This window comes from Amblyomma americanum, chromosome 1 (genome assembly GCF_052857255.1).
Source record: "Amblyomma americanum isolate KBUSLIRL-KWMA chromosome 1, ASM5285725v1, whole genome shotgun sequence".
Classification (NCBI taxonomy): domain Eukaryota; kingdom Metazoa; phylum Arthropoda; class Arachnida; order Ixodida; family Ixodidae; genus Amblyomma; species Amblyomma americanum.
The window spans coordinates 166,998,723-167,020,652 of record NC_135497.1 but is presented as its reverse complement, the minus strand read 5'-3'; the positions used below and the strand labels follow the sequence as shown (position 1 = coordinate 167,020,652).

Below are 21,930 nucleotides of genomic sequence, written 5' to 3'. Positions count from 1 at the left end.
CGCCGACAGGCAAGAGGTCACGCGAGACCACAAGGCAGCGAGGTGTTCTCTGGTGTCTATTCAAACAGCAAAAACCTCCTTCTCGCACTGTCGCTTGCCTCTTACCGTCTAGCAACAACAAAACGAAGGAACATAAACTGAGCTCAGATTTATGACGTCATGGAGATGTCAACATCGACCGACCACTTGCTCCGCTGAAACTGGAAGAGTGTTAACGCTATTGTGCCTTAGACAATTAGTTTTAAAAGGTTTTGTATAATTAAGGGGCACAGAGAATTTTAAAAAAGGCAGGAGTTCACAGACAAAAGAGAGAGGTCTCATAAATAGAGTGCCATACATTGTGAAAAGTGCTTATCACGAACACATAGAACGAAAGGAGAGAAACCACGCTACACGGGGGCTATGTACGCACTAAGCATTTATAGGAGTCCCCCTCCAAGGCAAAGATTTGTCCGAACGCGCACCCTCCTCTATGCTCCGAGAAACCCGCGGGGAGTCCCACCACGAAACAGAAGAAATAATATGATTATCAGGAAATATACATGAGGCTCGTTAATATCGAGTGTGAAGCATTACAGAGCAAAGACGTGCACTTGGGAGGAGGTAAGTGGTGCATGCAGAGCTGAAAATTTAGCACCAAAACAGCGAAGACAGCCTTACAATTCCTGTTGGTCCCGGGCTATATTCGAGTGATTAAAGCAAAATGTTTCTTTATTTTGTGTGCGGACGCCGTAATTATGCTTCTACTACCATGCATAACGTTTCTTAAGATGGGAGAGCGAGAGGATTTATTGACGGGAAAGGAAGAGGGGTTGGCCTGAAAAATAAATATCTTGCCTGCTACTTCGCACTGGGGAACGGGAAGAGGAGAAAAAAGAGACAGTACCATTTGTTGGGCGAGTTGGTGCTCACGTTGGCGAGTTGGTGCAGCTCTGTCTGTCGCGCTGTTATGGATTATTATGGCAAAAAAGGGTCACGATGGGGGATGATGATGATGGGAGGAGGCAGATGAAAAAAAAACAAGGCACACTTTCTTACATCACGAACGCGAGGCGAGGCCCGTGACGCTTAAAAAGCGTGAGAGCTAGCGCTCGCGTTGCCTGTACAGCTTTCGAACTTTCTGGCCAAGCCCCGAGGATAAAATCCTCCGAGAGGGGCCTGGTGTCAAAAGACTTCAAAGCAGATGCTAGCAGGAGTTTTTGTCGTGCATATGCTGGGCACGCAACTAAAGCATGTTCTATAGTCTCTTGTACGCCACATGTGGTACAGTCCAGGGAGTTCGCTTGGCCATTTAAGTGCAAGTACTTGCGCGTGAAGGCGACATTTAAACGTAATCTCTGGATTATGCATGCAATAGGGCGTGGTATTCCACAAGGAACAGAAAAGGTCATCGCCGGATCTAGCCGTTTAAGGCGGATGTGTCGAGTGTCTGGCAGGGCCCAGTAACTAGCCGTCGCACTCCTCATAGATCCCGAAAGGAGAGAAGTGGTGTCCGGTCTAGAGAATGGCACAGCTGTGCGCAGGCCACTGCTGAAGGCGCTCCTTGCTTCAGCGTCGGCGGTCTTAATTACATCGAGTACGCAGTCTCCAGGGATCGACTGGAAAACTATACGGTGGCCTTTTTCCTGAGCAAATGACAGGAATCTAATGATGTCAAGAGCCAGAGTTGGTAGGCGGTGTGGCGTAGGAAACATCCCAAAATTTGTAGCACAGGTTTAGAGACAGTGAAAATGAACCACTCCTGAGGCGGTTCTCCGCAGATGTGGCGAATCGCTTCCCGAAAGCCCGCAAGCTCTGCAGTGGTTGAAGTACTCTTGTGTCCTAAAATGAATCTCCGGATAGTCTGCTGAGCGGGGATTACCAAAGCTGCTGTTGATGCCTTTGCTGATGCAGATCCATCGGAGTGTACGTGCACACCTTTTTGGTATTCTGACCAGATGTAGGCAAGATCAATTAAGTTGCCCCAGTCCGCTAACCGGTATCGCAGCGCCCATCCCAGCGGCGTCATGGGGGTGGGGGAGGCGTCCGAGAGGTAGCTGTTAACCGTAGATCTAGGATAAGCAGATATGTTCGTCCGGAGGCCGGCCCTATCTTGATTTCCAGGTTGCACAAATATTTTCCTCAGAGTACCGAGCCGAACGGTTGATCTGGCGTAACAAGGGAGGTTTAAAAAGGCTAAATGGCGCTGAATTTATTAAAAAATTGGAGGGAACACTTAAGCACCACCTTAAGCCTGTCTCACATGCAAGCGAACACGCTAGCGAATCCTGCAACCGCGATGCAAAAACCTGTTTTTGAGTCGTCACGGCACCCGCCGCGGTTGTTCAGTGGTTAGAGCACTCGGCTACTGATCCGAAGTTCCCGGGTTCGAACGCGACCGCAGCGGCTGCATTTTTACAGAGGAAAAACGCGAAGACGCCCGTGTGCTGTGCGATGTCAGTGCACGTTAAAGATCACCAGGTGGTCAAAATTATTCCGGAGCCCTCCACTACGGCACCTATTTCTTCCTTTCTTCTTTCACTCCCACCTTTATTCCTTCCCTTATGGCGCGGTTAAGTGTCCACCGATATATGAGACAGATACTGCGCCATTTCCTTTATAGCGCTGCAGGAGACGTACGTACGTTCACATGACGGGGAGCCCCAGTTGCGGCTACCTGGCTACACTGGCTACCACCAGCCTGCACGTGCGAGGAACCCACCTGTGCCGCAGTGCCCTGTAGTGACTCATCTCATCGCCCCGGGAAATCAAGGTGCGCGATATATGTGCGGCAGGACGTCCAGCACACCCTCGTCGGCTCTGCGGCGTCGACATCTGACGCCAAAGAGCGCGTGGTGGTGACAGCGCGCGTTGGTGGTGTTGACACGTCGGTGGCCAGTGTTTATGTGCGTCCAGCTGTCGCGTGGAACGCGCTGTGTTTTCGTGCTGTCTTCGTGCTGTGCCCCGCGCCAAATCATCAGTGGTGATTTTAACGCCCGCCATACTGCGTGGGGCAGTGCGCGCCACTCCGCGCGTGGAGACGACCTGCACGACGCTGCAACGCAGCTGGGACTCACCCCCTTGAACACCGGCGAGCCCACCTTTCGACGACGCGGAACAACCGGCTCCTGCATCGACGTTGCCTTCGCATCCAGAGGCATTCGGAGCGACATGGCGCCGATCACCATCTCTCCATCCTAATCGAACCCACTGCGTTGGGGGCGCGCCCCAAACGTGCCTACTCCATTACCAACTGGAGTGCGTTCAGGCGGGCGGTCGACGAGGCGGCGGCCACTGGCGCAGATTTCTTTTCAAGTCTAGTCCGAAGCGCTCTCGCAGCCACCCAACGAGCAGAGGTAAGGGCAGGGCAGCCCACACCTGATATGAAGCTGCTCAATCTGCGCGAGAAGAGAGATCGCGCAGAGCAACGGGCGCGACGGACTGACAGAGCCGCCGACTGGACTGTCTACAACCGCCTGGACGCAGCAGCGCGCCGCCACGCCAACAAGCTATACCGCCGGCAGTGGGCTTCACTATGCCAAAGGATGGAGGAAGATGTCAGCTCGCGGAGGCTGTTTGACACCCTGCGGCGCATCACCGAACCACAGGCAAACCGTCAACCGCTGGCCGCCCTCGCAATCTCCAGCGGGCTCAGCTTTGTAGAGTTGGCAGAGCGGTCTGCCGACCGGAACGACAGATCCTCCTGCAGCAGATCAACCTGATGTGGGAACGCGGGGAGCTACCGGAGGATTGGCGAACCGCGGTCGTTTCTCCCATCCGAAAGGCAGGGCGCCCACCTACGGAGCTGAGCGGATACCGGCCAGTGGCATTAACATCGGCGGCAGGTAAGCTCATGGAGCATATGGCGTCAAGCCCGTGTGTTCGAGGAATGCACAGAGGCTCACCAAAGTTCGCTCACGAGTGCGCGCACTGCCCTGCGGCCACAATAGCGTCTTGATGGAGTCTGGTAGTATGCCCTGCGCCCTATATGCCGCGAGCATATCGCGACGAGCATCGGCGAACGCGGCACAGTGAAGGAGCAGATGTTCTAGTGCTTCCACTGCACCGCATCCGTCACACGCACCACTCATCGCGGTTCCGTGACGCACCCGTCGTTCCCCGGGCCACACGCAGCCAATGCGCGCGCGGAGGATCATTGCACGTTGTGACCGTGTAAGGGCGCGACAGCCGGTGACACTGTCGATGCGCTCACCTCCCGCGATGCGTGGGTCGGGGAGCTGCTTTCGGAGATGGTCGTGGATGGCCGCACGCACGTCCTCCAGCGCAAGGGGCAGATCGCTGGCAGGTAGTTGGTGTGCAGCGTTCGCGAGGTCGTCAGCTTCTTCGTTGCCGGCGATGCCGCAGTGACCGGGCACCCACTGTGCACGCACGGCACAACCTCTCTGCGCGAGGCGCTCAGAAAACAGTTTAAGGCGTGGTTGAGGTGTCCACCGAGATCGGATCTGAGAGCTACTGCGCCCTTTCTTTTCCTCAAAATGGTTGCTGTGCCATTTCCTTTCCTCAAAAACTAAAACCAAAAATCCTCAAAACGGATGCTTTCGCATTCCTCCACGTAAACAGACATAAGTTCCCTCAGAATTTTTTATTTTTTCCAGATTATTGTAGAGCCAAATTGGTCTTGAGTAATGTATGTCAATGTGAGGTTCTTCGTCCCGAAACGACACAAGGCACACCGTAGTAGAGTGCTCAGGATTATTTCTCAATATCTGAGTTTCATTAACGCGTGTTGAAACCGCGTAGCACACGGGTACTTTTCACTTCGCCGCCATTAAAATGAGGCGGTGTTGGCTAGAATTGGACATACGACCCTGGGTTGAGCAGCTGAGCGCCAAAGCCACAGATAGCCACCACGCGGGGTTGCCTTGGATAAAAGAGCAAAGGGCATGCAAGTGCTCTTTGCCTGACGAGGACTCACAGATGCCCATAGGCTCACAGATATATGACGGAAGCCTCTGACTTCTCGTAGGAAGAAGCGGAGATAGGACCCATGCTGAACCATCGCAGCCTGCTGTGCATAAAGTTATCTCTTAAAGCATCACCGTCATCAGCCTGACTACGCCACCTGCAGGGCAAAGACCTCTCCCACGTCTCTCCCATACGCTGTACGAAAGAATATATTCTTACACCGTGCTGCGCCCACCGTATGTCCGCAAACTTCTTAATCTCATTCGCTCACTTAACTTTTTGCCACCCTCTGCTACGCTTGCCTTCTCTTGGAATCTACTCCGTTACCCTTAAGGACCAGCGGCTATCTTTCCTTCGCATTACATGCCCTGCCAAGCCCATTTCTTTCTCCTGGTTTCGACTAGAATGTCATTAACCCGCATTTGTTCCCTCACCCACTCAGTCCACCCTTGGTCTCTTACCGTTACACCTATAATTGTTCTTTGCATGGCTCGCTGTGTTATCCTTAACTTGAGCTGAACCCTTTTTGTTAGCTCCACGTTTCTGCCCCGTAGCTGCTATTTCCACATCACACGGTTTCTCGTCACGGGCGCGATTTGCGGGGCGGAGGGGGGTGGGGGGCTCGCCCCCAAGCGAGAACTTTAACGTAAAAAATCCTACTGAATCCCACCTTTTGGGCGAAGAAAGTCGAAGGCATACAAGCTTAAAATAGAACAGCCCTCACCTCCCCAGTTGCGCCCTTTAGCACTGACCCACAAATTGGCCCCGGTTTCTCAGAGTACTTGTTTGTGTGCTCAGAGATGAGGAGGACGCGCATGAAAGCGCGAGTCATTTCATCTTCCTCCTCTGCCTTGCGGACACTGATTGTTCGGCGTGCATTAGTGGCCGCCGCAGGTAAAAAACCACAGACTGCGAATTCAGTGGCACATCAGTTGCTTCGCGAGGAGAATGGATGGACGGTTAAGGCGGAGCGTCGTGCTCGGGTCGCTGCACGTAATCGGGAGACAAGGGGCGCTGACTTGAGGCGGGTCAAACGTAGGTAGAATGCGCTCGGTCTACGGTGGCCGCAAACGCACTACAAGACGAGGTGCGCGCTCCCGTAACATGAAAACAATCATCGTGCTGTTATACACGGCGTCATAATTGCGTTAATCCTTTTGCGAATCAGGGCGCTGATCACTCACCATACTCTTGAGGCAATTGAATTGTGCAGCACTGGAATGGAACGTGTAGTCGTCACCAGCAAACATAGCTCGATACTCAAAACGTAACGCGCGTAAGAACGCTTAGTGACTCGCTCATTCTCGCGTATTCGCCGATCACGACAGCCAAGCGCACGGGAACTAGAGATTTAGTCTACACGGACATCCGCCGCGGTGGCTCAGTGGTTAGGGCCCTAGGCTACTGATCCGGAGCTCCCGGGTTCGAACCCGACCACGGCGGCCGCGTTTCGATGGAGTCGAAACGCAAAAGACGCCCGTGTGCTGTGCGATGTACGTGCACGTTAAAGATCCCCAGGTGGTCGAAATTATTCCGTAGCCCTCCACTACGGCACCTCTTTCTTCCTTTCTTCCTTCACTTCCTCCTTTATTCCTTCCCTTACGGCGCGGTTCAGGTGTCCGCCGATATATGAGACATATACTTCGCCATGTCCTTTCCCCGCGAAACCGACCAACCAACCAACCAGCCTACACGGACTGTTGCAATGGGTAAACAGCTTTGAAACTTTCGCTCCTTGCAAACATGTACGGTAGCATTCTCCTATGAGGTCAAAATACTCAGAAATAGGTCAGTGAATGGCATTGCTTTTGAGTGTCATCTCGAATTCTGTGCGCTTGGGCGGCGGTCTTATGCTATCCCTATAGGAACGAACAGCTTGTTAATTAGTGCCACTGCTTTAACAAAGATACCACGAGTAGATTCTGTACGGATTCTTCTTGCGGTTCGTTCCGTCCTTGTATACCAGTGGCAGCTATCCCAGGTGACACAGCATATGGTTAGGATAAGAAAAATTGGAGGGGACATTTACGCTCCGCCTTAAGATTATGACGTGATAGAGTTAATGGGAAATGCCCATATATAAGAAATCGGTCATTCTCGTCTTTAGATTCATAGATCCCTGGGAGTCCTGAAACCACTCGTGGCACAGTGGTGCAGTAATTAAGTGATGCGCCACTGCGATGGAATGTGCTGCGGTGGGACTTGTGCGACTCAGGCTGCTTTTCTCGAGCGACCTTTCCCGACCAATCATTAATTTAGCTGCCATCTGCCACGTTGGTCAATTTGCTCACTATCCGGTGGGCAGGTTGTGATGACACCACAAGGTCACGTGACCTAGGTGGCCCACCTATGTTTCTTCGGAGATTTTTCGCTCACAACGCTGATGCTGATGACGCGGGATTTTCTGCAAAAAACGGATCTGTAAGCAAATCGTTGCGAAATTCGACTTCAGGTCTTCAAATGCCGGAATGAATTTAACATCCATATTCGCGGACCTTTGCGTCTATGATGCCCGCTGTATACGTAATTAAGACCGAGCAGAATGTTATTTGATCAGCTCGGCTTGCCAAATTTGTTCAGGGCACAACAACAACACTAATAAGACGCCCTTAAGTTCTTTCGGAGCCCTCTGCTTCCCTTCTCTTTCACGCCAACCTCCTCCTCGGCAGACACCTCAACCACGTCGTGGAAGACCACGACGTGGTTGCGGTGTCTGCCGAGAAGTAAGATAGCTTCTATCTTTTCCTTCCTTTTTATTATCATTTTAATAAAAACCACTTACTACTACATTTCCTCAAAGATCGATTTTCAATTTTATTTCGCAACAACATCATGTTGTTCTATTAAAGCTCCCGTAAGAAGGCATTCTCGGCAGAATACAAGGACCTCTGATGGAGCTTCTGTTATCCCATAAATTTGAGCCTTAATTCGGTCTGAGCGCGTATAATCTACCCTCCACCAGAACCTTCACACGAGGAAACATCTTTCTTCATCCGTCTGCCGAGCTCCAATTGCGTTACCTGCCGCCGTAACAACAGGAATGATAAATCGAGTATGCCAGCGCCACTATTTACTTCCCGCTCACGGCGAGTCGCTAGAGGCGGACAAAGTAAAAGCAGACTACGTCTGCCGTCATTTCCCAACAGAAAACGGGTCTCTTTTAACATCAACGAGTTATCAACATGTGAGATTTTCCTGGAATTTTTGTAGAACTCGGCACCTTGAAGTCTCTCTGACGAGGCAGCGCTGCCGTATCCGTCCTCTAAATTTATATCACCACAGGTCTGGTTTGGCGCTCTCTCCCCTCTGCGCAATTTGCCGCGAACCCAAATCTGTATCTTTTTTTACTCTACTGCCGCCGCTACACCTCATTGAGAAAAAGGTTGCTGGAGGAGCCCTTGCAACATCTTGGCCTTAGTTTGAGCTGTCCACTCATGCTGTCATTTAAATTTAAAGTGGTTGTAGGGGGAAAGGAAATGGCGCAGTATCGGTCTCACATCTCCACCACATTTGGTTTCAGCTACAGGTCTATCCCGCAGATCAAAATTTCTTGCTGGAATTTCATCAACCACCTTGCTAAACCTTACAATATTTTCTTTTCTTTGGGTTAGTTCATTTTTAAATATTTTAGATTTCATTTTTTAGTTTCAAAATCATTTTTTCCTTTCCAGTCCATGCCCTACTTGACTTAGAACCCACCGATGTTGCACTTGCACGTGAGTTTAATCCAAATTTATTTATTCTTTTCATTTTGTTATATTGTTATTATTATTTAGGCCTTGTGAATGTACAGGCGAATAGCAATGTATGCCTCCCGATTCTTGGCCGATCCCGCAGTGTGGGTATGTGTCATATATCGTAATGCCAACAACGACAACTAAGTATAAAGACGACTTCGCCTCTGCCGCTTGTCCTGTTGTAAGCCAGAACTCTTGGCGCCATCCTCCGTGTACACGGGGGGTTGGTAGTCCTGACGACCGGAGCTGAAACTTCGCTGTGCGGTCACACGAAATATAGTTTTTGTTAGCCTTACAAAAGATGGCACATACCCACACTGGGGGATCGTCCAAGAATCGGGAGGAAGAGGTTGTTATTCCCTTGTACATAAACAGGCAAAACTAAAAGCACGCGGAAGTGCAACAGCGGTGGATTCTACCTCAAATAGGGCATGGACTAAAAAGAGATGAGAATTTGTATGAACAAGACAGAGAGTGAAAATATCAATAAATTATTATGTCAAAATATGATAATGCACAGAAAAGAAAATATTGTAACGTTTAGCAAGTCAGTCGATGAGATTCCAGCAAGAAATTTTGAACAGCGATGCAAACAGATCGTGGCTGAACCCAAGTGTGATAACGCCAAATCATAGCAAGAGCGGGCTGCTAAACATAAGGTAAAAATACTGCAAGGGCTCCTCCAGAAACCCTCCCATCTACTCATCCTTCCAATCCCTAAGAACAGGTACCCTGAGCACGACGGAGAACGCAGGGCAGCCCGCGCCGAAGCTCTGCACAAGCTCTATGACAACAGTTCCGAGGTAGTCTACGTGGACGTGACAGCGCACTCGTCGGGCTTCCGCATGATTCTCGTTGTCGCTAATAATCAGGCCCGACTAATCGCATCAGGATTCGTCACCAGAGACTCATCGGAAGTTGCAGAGGAAGCGGCCATCTTCACCTCTGCCATCAAAATTCTCTCCTGCTCGAAATCCGCCCTATCCAATTTCGCCAAAGGCCTGATATCCCACACCGCGGCTGGTCTTCTACGCTTCTGGCACCCCATCCATCCCGTAACCCTTATCAGGAACTGCGCACACGCAGGCCTCCCGGGTAACGAGGAGGTGCGCTCCCTCGCCCGAGGTCTCATTTTCCGGGCCGGCTTTGGACCTCCTCCACCATCCCAGGAGCGTCTTGCTTACGTTCAAAGATATTCTTACCTACTACCGAGATACCCGGTGCGTTTACGCACCGCAGGCTCTCTCCCTAACCTTAACCCAGGCCTCCCACTGGCGCCGACTCCAGACCCGAACTACTCCCTACCCTATTCGCCTTCATACCCGCTACCCCGATCAATTCCTCTCTTCTTGTAAGCTTTGCGGGAAACCGGGAGACTTTCTTCACGTCCTCCTCACATGTCCTACCTTCCCACACCCCCCACCCAAACCACGGCGGAGTTATACTGGGAGACTCCTGGCCAGCTCCGCTGCTGCTGACCAGCGCCGGAAAATTACCGACGCCCTGAAGCGGATAGCTCTCTAAGGGCTGTCCTCCAAGGGTTGCCTCGTGCCATGTTAGGAGTCTGCCCTCCTCTGTATTGCTTGACACTAAATGTTTCCACCACTACCACCTCCAGCAACTTTCTTCTAAAAGAGGTGAAGCGGCTGCAGTGAAGACAAAAATGATCGATAGATTCAGGCTCAGGGCAAAATGCACACGCGATATTTTGGTTGGCTGGTTGGCCTCATATAAAGCTGGCACATACCCACTACAGGGGAGTTACCAAGGCACAGGCAGTTAACTGCTCGAGACAGGAACGTCTTGAAGGGAAAATGAGTAGTAACAGTGTATAGGCTGACAGATTGGAATACGCAGACAGGGGTCCTGTTAACTTGTAGATCGAAGACTGGACAATGGCTTAATGTGCATAACCGTATACAACGCCTGTGATGTTGTTGTTGTTGCCTCAAAAGCACATACCCACGGTGGGGGATTGTTGTTGTTGTCCACATACTATGGCACATGCCCACATAAGTGGATTGGCCAAGAATTGAGGGGCACAGAAAGTTTATGAGGTAAATAATACGTGGACGAAATTAAAATGAATGGTAAGGACGTAAGAAGCAAACAAAAAGAAGCAACGAAATGAAACGGGAAATGCACAACGCACGCAAGAGATCGAGACTGATGTTTATAGCCGAGTAGTTAAATGATAATGATAATTGTAATAATAAAAATATTATTAAAAAAATAAAAAAATTAACAAGGTAGCCGTCATGATTCCATTAAAATATTTTGCACGGCAGTAAAAACAGACTTGTGGCTGTACCCAAGTATGGCGGCTCCAAACGACAGTAAGACTTGGCTGTTCAAACAAAGGGCAAGCTGTTGTAGAGGTTTCTCAAAAAACCGTCTTCGCATCATGCTGTACCGGCGACAAAACAACAAAAAATGGTCCATGGTTTCGTTCTCACCACAAAATGCGCAGACGGGATTAAGCGCCAACCCAGACCTGTGCAAATAAAAATTTAAGGGTGGGATCCGGCAGCGGAGCCTTGATAGAGATACTCAACCTGCCGTGAATGGCATGATTGCCTGCTCCACGAATACTTCAGGTGCAGGTAATCATCAGATCTTAAAAGAGATCCAGTTGTCATTCTTAACATATTTTGTCGCCGGAACCTCGCTGCTGTAATGTACGCTGTAGCCGGAACGATAGGTAGCACGGGGCCATTGTGGAACGCCTTTGCCAGGCAGTCCAGGTTTCAATTCCGTACTGAATGAACTTCCTTTTCTTCCCATGACACGCCCATCAGCATCGCAGCAGCGCGTGCTGCCACCAACCGCATTCCACCTTCCAGAAAGTCGACCGCGGCTCCACTTCAGGCACCTATACTCGCGATGGTGACCTCCTCGGGTGGCTCCGAGTCGGCCCGCCGCCGCCGCTCCAACCACGAGTTCGTCGCCTGGCTTCCGGTCGCCATGGTGGTGGGCCTGTTCGCGTGGGCCTACTACGTGTACATCTTCGTGTTCTGCGGCTCCCTGGTCAAGGAAGGCGCGCAGCGCTTTGCCTTCAGCACCGTGTTCCACCTGCTGCTGCTGCTGTGCCTCTGGTCGTTCGTGCAGACCAACGTGACCGCAGTGCCGCCCATCCCAGGCTACTTCGGTTTCAGCGAGAGCGACCAGCGTCTGCTGGAGCAATGCGCCGACGACGAGGCCCGCGAAGAGTTCCTCGATATCCTGGCGGAGAACCGGGGCGTGCTGACGCGGGGTCCCAGCGGGGGCGTGCGCTTCTGTGAACGCTGTCAGCAGGTGAAGCCCGACCGAGCGCACCACTGCTCCCAGTGCCGTAGGTGAGGGTTCGCTATGGCCCTGCTATGTACAGCCTTTGTAAAAAAGGAAGTGGCTATATTGCCGGCAGCCGGCAGATTCGCCAAAAAAATACACAGGAGGTGTTCTTCCTGTCTTCTCTCAGTCACTCCTTTATTCCTTTCCTTACGGCACGGTTCAGGTGTCGGCCGAGATGCGACAGATATTGCGCCATTTCCTTTCCCCAGCAACCAATTTTCATTTTAATAATAAACCCGCCACGGTGGCTCAGTGGTTAGGGCACTCGTCTACTGATCCAGAGTTCCCGGGTTTGAACCCGACCGCGGCGGCTGCGTTTTCATGGAGGAAAAGCGCTAAGGCGCCCGTGTGCTGTGCGATGTCAGTGCACGTTAAAGTCCCCAGGTGGTCGAAATTATTCCGGAGCCCTCCACTACGGCGCCTCTCTCTTCCTTTATTATTTCACTCCCTCCTTTATCCCTTCCCTTGCGGCGCGGTTCTGGTGTCCAACGATATATGAGACAGATACTGCGCCATTTACTTTCCTGAAAAAAACATTTAATATTATTTTAATAATAATAATAATAATAATAGTAATAATAACTCGTATTTGGGGAAAGGAAATGACGCAGTATCTGTCTCATATATCGTTGGACACCTGAACAGCGCCGTAAGGGAAGAGATAAAGGAGGGAGTGAAAGATTAAAGGGTAGTGGAGGGCTCCGGAATAATTTCGACCACCTGGGGATATTTAACGTGCACTGACATCGCACAGCACGCGGGCGCCTTAGCGTTTTGCCTCCATAAAAACGCAGCAGCCGCGGTCGGGTTCGAACCCAGGAACTCCGGATCAGTAGCCGAGCGCGGTCGGGTTCAAACCCGGGAACTCCGGATCAGTAGCCGAGCGCGCTAACCACTGATCCCGAGTTCCCGGGTTCGAACCCGACCGCGGGGGCTGCGTTTTTATGGAAGCAAAACGCTAAGGCGCCCATGTGCTGTGCGATGTCAATGCACGTTAATGATCCCAAGGTGGTCGAATTTTGATTTTCATGTCCCCTTATAATATTATTATCCCCTTACGGCGCGGTTCGGGTGTCCACCATATATGTGAGACGATTACTGTGGCATTTCTTTTCTTGAAAAACGAATTTAAAATTTTCTGGTGTCCTATTATTGGTTCGCTGTAGTCACATGACGTGCACCCCTCTCTACCCCTCGTTTGTGAGGGTTTTTTGTTTTGATAAAAGAGGAAAAGAAACAGGACAAATTAATATTAGTCCCCCCCCCCCCGGGGGAGTGTGTCCCTTTAGGTAGCTAGTTAGTTTGGTTTATGGGGGTTTAACGTCCCAAAGCGACTCAGTCTATTAGGGCGCCGCAGTGAATGGCTCCGCAAATTTCGACCACCTGGTGTTCTTTAACGCGCACTCTGTGATTCTTTGGGTTAGGTTTGATTACCGGCAGTTTTTTTGCGCAGGGTATATATTCTGCCGGCAAACAGTTGGAAGAACAATTCCAGGAGTGTCGTTTCATTAGCTTTGTGCCGTTATTTGACTAGAATTAGCCAATCGGGTCAAAATGCCGGCAATGTTCTCTGCGGGCTATTTTTCCGGGTGCCGTCACACTGGTTTCTTCATAAAAATACGCACTCTTACATGAGTCTGCTTTTGAAAAAGCCTACTTTTTCAAAATTACTTAGTCTTCCCTGAAGCACTAAAGATCCCCAGGGGGTCGCAATTATTCCGGAGAGCTCCACTACGACACCTCTTTCTTCCTTTCTTCTTTCACTCCCTCCTTTATCCCTTCCCATACGGTGCGGTTCAGGTGTCCGCCGATATGTGTGACACATACTGCGCCATTCACTTTCCCCGAAAACCAATTGTCAGTTTTTAATTTATGCCCTTTTTTTATCCCGCCGCGGTGGCTCAGTGGTTAGGGCCCTCGGCTACTGATCCGGAGTTCGCGGGTTCGAACCCGACCGCGGCGGCTGCGTTTCGGTGGAGGCGAAATGCTAAGGCGCCTGTGTGCTGTGTAGTAGTAGTAGAAAACATTTATTCCAAAAAGATAGGATAGAGAGGCGAAAATACAGATTTTGGGTTGAGTCCTTATTTCAGGACCCCTATGTCCACCGCAGTTGCTCTTGCTTGGGATATCAACTTTCGCTGCGTCGCCAAGTCAGAGCTGAGCAGGGCAGACTCCCATTGTTCCCCGGAGTGATGTTTGTCTAATTCGGGGGGCTTGGGAACGGAGCAGCCCCATGTTACGTGATATGTTGTTGGAATTCCGCCACACCAGGAGCAGATTCTGTCATATCTGTCGGGGATGATGATGTAGTGTAGGTTAGGAAAGGTGTTCGTCTGTAGTTGTCGCCATTCCCTCGCCTCTGCCGCCGTTAGCTTACGGTGTGGTGGGGGATAGACTTTTCTTTGTGTTCGGAGAAGAAGGAAGCGCTCGCCGTACGTAGAGGGGAGATAGGTGAGGTCGGGGAGGTTAGTCGCTCGGTTAGTATATCCTCGAGCTAGACTGTCCGCGGCCTCGTTTCCCTCGAGCCCCTCGTGCCCAGGAGTCCAAGTGATTTGGTGCTTGCATGCGGAATTTTGAACTTGTGGGGTAGTCAGAATGGGAGTGACGGAGTGTGGAAGTCTGGCAGAGAGGAAGAGGCGACACGCGGAATGGGAGTCGGTAATAATTTTGACTCATTTCCCGTAGCATTGCCGTGCTGGATTGCGAGAGCAATTGCAGCAGTTTCTGCTACTGTGGGAGAGCAGTTCCGTAGGGAGGCGCTGTCGATTTCCTTGAAATTGGTGTCCAAGACGACCGCCACCGCGTTTGTTGAATCGGGGTACATGGCTGCGTCGACGTATACAGCATTTTGTGCCTGTCGATGTGTGCGGCGCAGGTAGTCCACTCGCGCCTTTCGTCGTCCCTTTTGTGTGTTCGAGTGCACGTTCTTCTGGAGTGGAGCTACATACAAGCGAGTTCGCAGAGTTGAGGTGCTGTGCGATGCCAGTGCACGTTAAAGATCCCCAGGTGGTCGAAGTTATTCCGGAGCCCTCCACTACGGCACCTTATTCTTCCTGTCTTCTTTCATTTCATCCTTTATCCCTTTCCTTACGGCGCGGTTCAGGTGTCACCCGACATGTGAGAGATACTGCGCCATTTCCTTTCCCCCAAACTAATTTTCATTTCCTTTTTCTAGCTACACTGCAGGGAAGGAAAACGTTATAAAGAAAAGTCGAGACACCTTTCTTTGTGGTTAAATGAAATGAGTGAGAAAAGAGAGTGAAAGAAATGAAGCAAATGCACAATACGCAAGGGGTTAAATTTAATCGGGCAGACCTCCACTGCAGCCCCTCTTTCCTACTTCCTTTTTGCCGTCCCTCCTTCCCTTTCTTCACAGCGCTGTTGATTTGACCACTGAGAGCTACGCAGATTGAACCTTTCCATTTCTCAGAGCATGTGGCAGCGCTAGTCGTTAGGGCCAGTAATGGCTGATTACCCTAGCGCGCTACTCAGTCGAGTCCACTACAGCCCTGGACTGTCCGAGGAGGAGCATACCCCCTTCTGATCTAGAACCTTCGACTAATAATATATGTAAGCCAAGGACACCGTAACAGGGGGGGGGGGGGGGGCGGTCGTCCCCCCAACATTCCTCCAGAGTGGTAAGCCCCCCCCCCCTCCCAACAGTCTCCAATTGCCTGCACTCAGGTCAGATTTCTGGAAAACGGCTCAATTCAATTCTAGGACGTTAGTTATATAGAGCACAGTGGGGCCGCAGTGGGGCTCAGCTAGTTGGCTTCGTAGCCAATCGTAAAGCATTTCCTTTCAGTAACCTAAAAAATCCTGTCGTCACAACAGAAGATTGTCTGACCACTGTTCATGAGGAAGATTAGCAGAATTGAGACAGACTGCACAAGCTTTTTTAAAGCATCCCATCGCTCCTGGTTTGTACAACTTTTTCTATTGGTTTTATATGTATTGACGAGTACACCTTTGAACAATGAAAAATAAGAAAAAATATAAACAAGAAATGAAAAATATGTTACGGAAACAAGACTTTGAATAAATAATCAAATTACAATAGAATCTGGAAGGCTTGCTCCACCCACTTAGAAATAGTTCAGTCCCTGATTCAAGCAAAGTGCAGCAAGCAACGTGCTAGGCGGCCAGTCCGCGTCAGAACCTCTCGCGCAGTAACGCAGTTATGGTGCTCCGCCTTGATAGCTTTACTGTGACCGAATATAAAAACAAGCTAGGCAGCCCTGACCCAAATGGGATCGGAGACTTTTTTTGTAAAGCAGTATTAACGGATATAATTATCGGACGCGTGTGGACGTGCTCAGGTGCCATTATACTATGTGCGGACAAGCGCGCGACGAAACGTTCACCTGGCGCATGTTCGCAGGTGCGTTCCAAAAATGGACCACCACTGCCCTTGGTTCAACAACTGCGTCTACTTCAGCTCCTACAAGTTCTTCCTGCTCATTATCTTCTACGTGGTGGCCTTGTGCGTGTTCGGACTGGCCAGCGCCACGCATCACGTGGCTGGCGTCTGGTCCAGCAACGCCTCCAGTTACGTCACGCTCAACTGCACCTTCCTCTACGCGTTCGGCGTGATGCTGGTTCTGGTGCTTGGCTCCTTCCTCTACCTGCACTTCACCATGGTGTGCAACAACGTCACCACCCTCGAAGACCTGCGCCCCCATCTGTTCAAGGATGACAGGTATCGAACAAGCTGTCGACAGCCCAGCTTGTGCATATTACACGTTTTGAGATGGTGTTGCTGACAAAAAGATTACGCGCAGACTAAGCCGATATTATATTATTAGTTTTTATTGAACCTGGGTAGTACAGTAGAAGGAATATACTTTATTCAGGCAGCAAATTAAGCGCAGAGCAGATGAACGGCTTGACTGACCAGGGCCTGGTGATCCTCTGCTAGAAAAGACATCAGCCAGACACAGCAACAGAAATGGGGAGTGGGTGGGTTAATGGGGGCTTGGATGGCGACAGGACAAAGAAAAAAATGGTTCTCTAGGTTAGCATACAGGAAGGTATCTTAGGCAAGAGGGATCGGGAGGTAAGTGGTAGAGGTAAACACGCGTCGGAGTGGTGAGGACATTGGCTTGAACCTTGTGAAAGATGTGAAAGATGCTCTGGTTGTGCGGTAGAATTGACCATTTGCGGAAAAGTTTCTGCGCATGCGCGGTGAAAGCGCAGCTAGCGCCCTCTGTAGGCGATTTGGTTTTGGTTGGAAAACATGAGCTGGCCGTGCATTCCAGCGCTGTAGTGCGGCGACAGATGTGAGCTGTAACTGCCACGTAACTGTCATGTAACTTCAACGCGTTTCTAACTAAACTGACCACGCGTTTTGCAACAGCGATACTTGGACGTAATAAAAGCCGCTACGAGATACAACGCGCAAAAGACGAAGCCGTTAATGGAGCCAGCAATTCGCGCATCGAGCACGTTTCGAAACGACTGTTCCTGCTACATTTCGCGCTTGCTCCCAAGTGCGCACAGCTCGGTCATTCTAGAAGAGTTTCGCCATCGACGCACGTGCGTATTCGGTGACAGCCAAATTATTTGTACTAGTATGAACATTCATAAATGCTACAATGTCAAGCTGTGCTATCTCAACAGCGAAGCACGCGTCAGTGCGCAACCTCGCCTATATCCGCGCATTCCAACGCTCCAGCGGCCTGTTAGAACGCAAAGCAATGCTCTATCGTATCAGCACGAGCCGTGGTTGAGATGGTGCAACGGGTCGTTTACTGACCAGTTAAGTGTGGCCTGCGGCAAAAGGTGCTGCAAGAAGTTAGCAGAATCTCTTGCCCTATCAAGGAAGCGCGAACATAAATGGGCATTAGGAAAGTGCATTTCATTATGCTGTTACACTCGCCCGCACTGAGGCGCACATTCATGCACACTTTCATTTGGTCATTCGGCGTTCCGGTGAGGTAGTAGACTGCAGGTTCAACCACACATGGTCGTTTTTCAGGCTACAACTCGAAAACTCTTCGCCCCACCCCGTTTCTAAAAACGGAAATGGGGTGTTCTCCTCCTCCATCATCCCCTTTCGTTAGCAAACGCACGCTTCCGGCGAAGAAACAACGCTAAAGCAAGAAAACAAGCGCACGTGAACAGCTGAAATCTACCTTTGCACACGCCTGCTCGAGAACCCCTTTCCAACCAAAAGTGCCAGCGGAGCTTCCCTGTTTGCACGGCAGGCGGCGCTCGCTTTTCCGCAAGTGGTCCATTCTGAGCATCCTGCGTGCTTGACTCACAGAGAGGAGAGGTCGCGAGGCACTAGAGAAACAGCGCAAAAACGGCTTCCGCGGAAAAGAAGTTATGCCAGAGACACTGCTATCAGCACTGATTAGCGGGGACTCCACGCGCCTTGAACTTTCACACAAAAGAAAGACGACAACGTACACCATCTGAGGACGCCATCGGTGCTCTTTGCGCAGAGACTCGTTCGACATTGGCTTCAGGGACAACATCGCCGAAGTGTTTGGCCACCGCAAGGCCCTCTGGTTCCTGCCGGTTTTCACCTCACTGGGAGACAGCGCCCGCTTCCCCACGCGGCTGCACCCGGACCGTTACGTCTACGGTCCTTCCGTCTCGGTGGTGGTCGAGGAGCGCAGGCCCTCTGTTCCGGTCCCTCTGTTGCCCGTGCCACCGGCCCGTTCCATCGACGGAGGGCCCGCTAGGGGGCCTCACGCTGACTCCTTTCGTAGTGTTCCTGTATATGCTCCCGCAGGGAGCAGAGTTGCGCGAAGATCCGCCATTTTGTTCCAAGCTGTGCGGGAAAGCAGCTCCTCGAGCGCACAGGCGCTGGGATCATGACGGGGCTGGCGTTGTAGAGCAGTTCGCTTTTTTTTTAATAGCTTACAAACGGCGCTTGATTGCGGGCATCCTTATTTCCTTTTACTGTATCAGTGTTCAGAGATCGATGCTAAGGCCATCATACTTCGTTGAAAAAAACGTCGGAAAATAATCCGATTTGCCGAAAATATACAGCATGACATAAAGATCGCGGAATGACAGCGATAGCTCGCAGTACGGACATTAATGGCGCAGAAATGCTTGGAAATGAAAAACCCGCGTGAGTTGTGCGATGAAGAGAAGCGCGGTAATGCATCTCCCTGCAGAACCACATTGAAATACATTATTCTATAGGGTTGCGACCGCCGATGTTGCACGAAGCTTGTGAAACCACGCTGCATACGATGTGAATGCGGGCAGTCTAAAACAATGCATTTTGCACGCAAGTAAATCTAACCAACCAAAGGCACGGATATCGCAAACTCGCGCGCTTATCTTTCACAAAATATACGTATCATTTGTTGCTCTGACTTCTAGCCCCCCATTGCATTTTTCCTATGCCATGGTCATCTTTTCAAGCCAAACACATCACGTGCCGTACTTCTTTAATATCCAAAAGTTAGAGAAGTCTGCCTTAAGTCACTGCAGCTGAATTGTAGTATACGAGTTTCCAAGGATCTCTAAAAGTGATGTGTATCTCTTTCTGGTCCTGTTATTTGCTCGTTTTTCCTTAAGCACTATTGCGTTTTCTCTTGAGCTACTTGAATTATATGTACCTTCACTGCATTCTCAAATATCTTTGTTTTTGACTGCTCCATGCTTTACTCAAGGAAAAATAATTATCTGAGTATCCAATTTTGCTTTCAAGTATTTCATGCCATTTTTGTTCCCCTCTCCTCCAGTGTCAACATCCTTGTCAGTGGAACCTTAAGGGTATTCTTAACAAATAAAGTTAAATATCCTAGACAAAGCTTGTTCTCATGCAGAGAGACTGGCCTCCCACTTTTGTGTAGTAGACTGGGACTAGAACAAAATTTCACATACAGTTTGCTTGTCAAATATTCTTTATTTCCAAAAACAAACCATTTCTGCAAAATGCTGGAGGTGGCAGCAGAATAAGCAGACAGGCTGGCAACGGCTGCACATGAGAAATGCTCTGTCACGTAGAGCCAGGTTACGAACAAAACCTTTGTTCACATTTTCTTTTGGTACTTGTAGCGTTGCAGGAAAAATGAAGATAATTTGTTGATGGCTAACATGAGTCGCCGCATGGAGTGTGAGCGTGCCTGCTGAACAATTTATAATTTTTATTGAACTGTAATTTTTATCAGACTAGGCACATAGCCAAATGATGGTTGCAATGTCAGAGGGAAGTATGAGATAATGGAGGTTATGTGTGTAAGTGAGCCATGCAAATACGGTAATGTTGTGCTGTTTATTCTCTAGCAGTCAATGTAACAGGCCAACACTAAGAGCTGGAATGGATTAAAATATGAAGCAACAATTATATTGCACTTTTTGTACACCTCATGTGATAGCAATCCTGCCATGCCGCAACTACCCTTCGGCCACAGAAACTGAAAATACATAGGGAGAGAAATCAATGATTAATTTACGGGCGAAACCAACTGCACGAGGTAATACGCTGTGTCACTAGTGTCCTATGCATCACACCAAACAAAACACATGCAGTAAAAATTTTCTGGTCTCCACCCTTCAGAGATATACAGATGACAGAGAGGCGAATCACACTGGTCACCATTATCTCTTAAATCTTGCAGCATAGCACCCCTCCCCCCGTGGTGCACCACATGCGTAATGGCATATCTTCTGACTGTTCGCATCCCGTGAGCCTATAATACTTATCTGTACGGCTGACCGTCCGGACGGCACTGCGTAAAAAGCTTTGCCGCTTTCGCTACGGTTCTTGCAGTTCGGCGCACTGCACCCCGTCATAGCTGGAGGCTGCCGTCACTGCACACTATCAAAATATATACAACTGGAGCGCACGGAAAAGGCGGGAACACACCGCAGCCGACCGCACCGGACGCGTCCGATCACGATGGCAGCCGAGAGAGTACTGGGGCTGGCGAAGAACCGGCGTTGCGCCTGGAAAGTCGGCTCCTCCACTTCAAAATGGAACAAACGTCGTCAGCGGAATCACGTGACAGCCGCTCGGCGAATGGCGTGAAGTGCGGCGCGAGGAAAACAGTCGCGGAACTCTGCTGCCTGCGGGAGCATATACAGGAACACTATCCTTTCGTGGCGCCGCCTCGCGGCAGTCTCTCCTTTCTTCCTCCGACGACGATCACCGTCGTGCCACCAACGGAAGCCGCGGTGTCTGTTCGGCTCTCTGAGAGCAAGAAGGATTTACCGCCGATAGTAGTGGCATCGGCATTCACTTCTATGGAAGTGCTGTGACTCTGTGCTACGCTTCCGTCACCACAGGCTTCCCGTGAACACAGCTTCTACTGTGGCACGTGCTGTCCGGGGGTGGAGGGAAGGGGGTAGGGAAGGAAGCATCAAAGTGAAATGGAAAACGAACATATAAACATTCTTTCAGCTGCTTTAGCGTCCTTTAACAATTGCGACGATGTCATAGTGTGGCAGAATATTCTACTGGAAAGGGCCCTGGCGAATGGGTCGCAGTTTGCGTTTGTAAAATACCGATTTTTGTATTAAAAACTTGCTACATCGAGATACTTAGAGCTCTGAGTATCGTGAAAGTGCGACAACTTGAAGGAGGAGGTTACAGAAAACGTAATAGTCATGTGAATTAGAAGCAAGTGCCATAGAATAAAGGCATGAGTTAATGTCCTAGCTGAGATCAGGGGGAGGAAACTAATTTGGTTCTGGATATCTAACAAAAAATTCATACCCCACGGGGCCCTCATGGTAACATTTGGACTCAAAAAGAAGGAAGGCGTGACAGAAATCAACGCAACAGCAAATGGGGAAATGAGTCGAATTTGCCCGGATTACATGAATGGTGTACGACAGGGCGAAATGATATTCGTAGGCGAGGCCTTTGTCCTTCAGTGGACAAAGACCAGGTTCTGATGAACTAGCTTCAGCACGCGCACCATCAGAGTTGCGGCTGCAACTTACAAGGTTCTGGTACTTGTGTGTGTCAACAGAAGCCTGTTAGCGGTGA

General features: G+C 50.2%; 1 protein-coding gene across 1 annotated transcript; it reads left to right on the top strand.

The window, feature by feature from the left end:
* Window positions 1-11,525: 11,525 nt before the first annotated feature.
* LOC144114724 (palmitoyltransferase ZDHHC20-B-like) lies at window positions 11,526-21,235 on the top strand. The gene is made up of 4 exons (XM_077648629.1): window positions 11,526-11,977; window positions 16,354-16,671; window positions 18,419-18,684; window positions 21,225-21,235. The coding sequence occupies exons 1-4, from the start codon at window positions 11,526-11,528 to the stop codon at window positions 21,233-21,235; spliced, it is 1,047 nt and encodes a 348-aa protein (XP_077504755.1).
* The last annotated feature ends 695 nt before the right edge of the window (window positions 21,236-21,930 follow it).

Coding starts and splice junctions, on each gene's coding strand:
- LOC144114724 (XM_077648629.1), top strand. CDS start 11,526: ATGGTGACCTCCTCGGGTGGCTCCGAGTCGGCCCGCCGCCGCCGCTCC. Junction 11,978..16,353: donor CACTGCTCCCAGTGCCGTAG/GTGAGGGTTCGC, acceptor GCATGTTCGCAG/GTGCGTTCCAAAAATGGACC. Junction 16,672..18,418: donor CATCTGTTCAAGGATGACAG/GTATCGAACAAG, acceptor CTCTTTGCGCAG/AGACTCGTTCGACATTGGCT.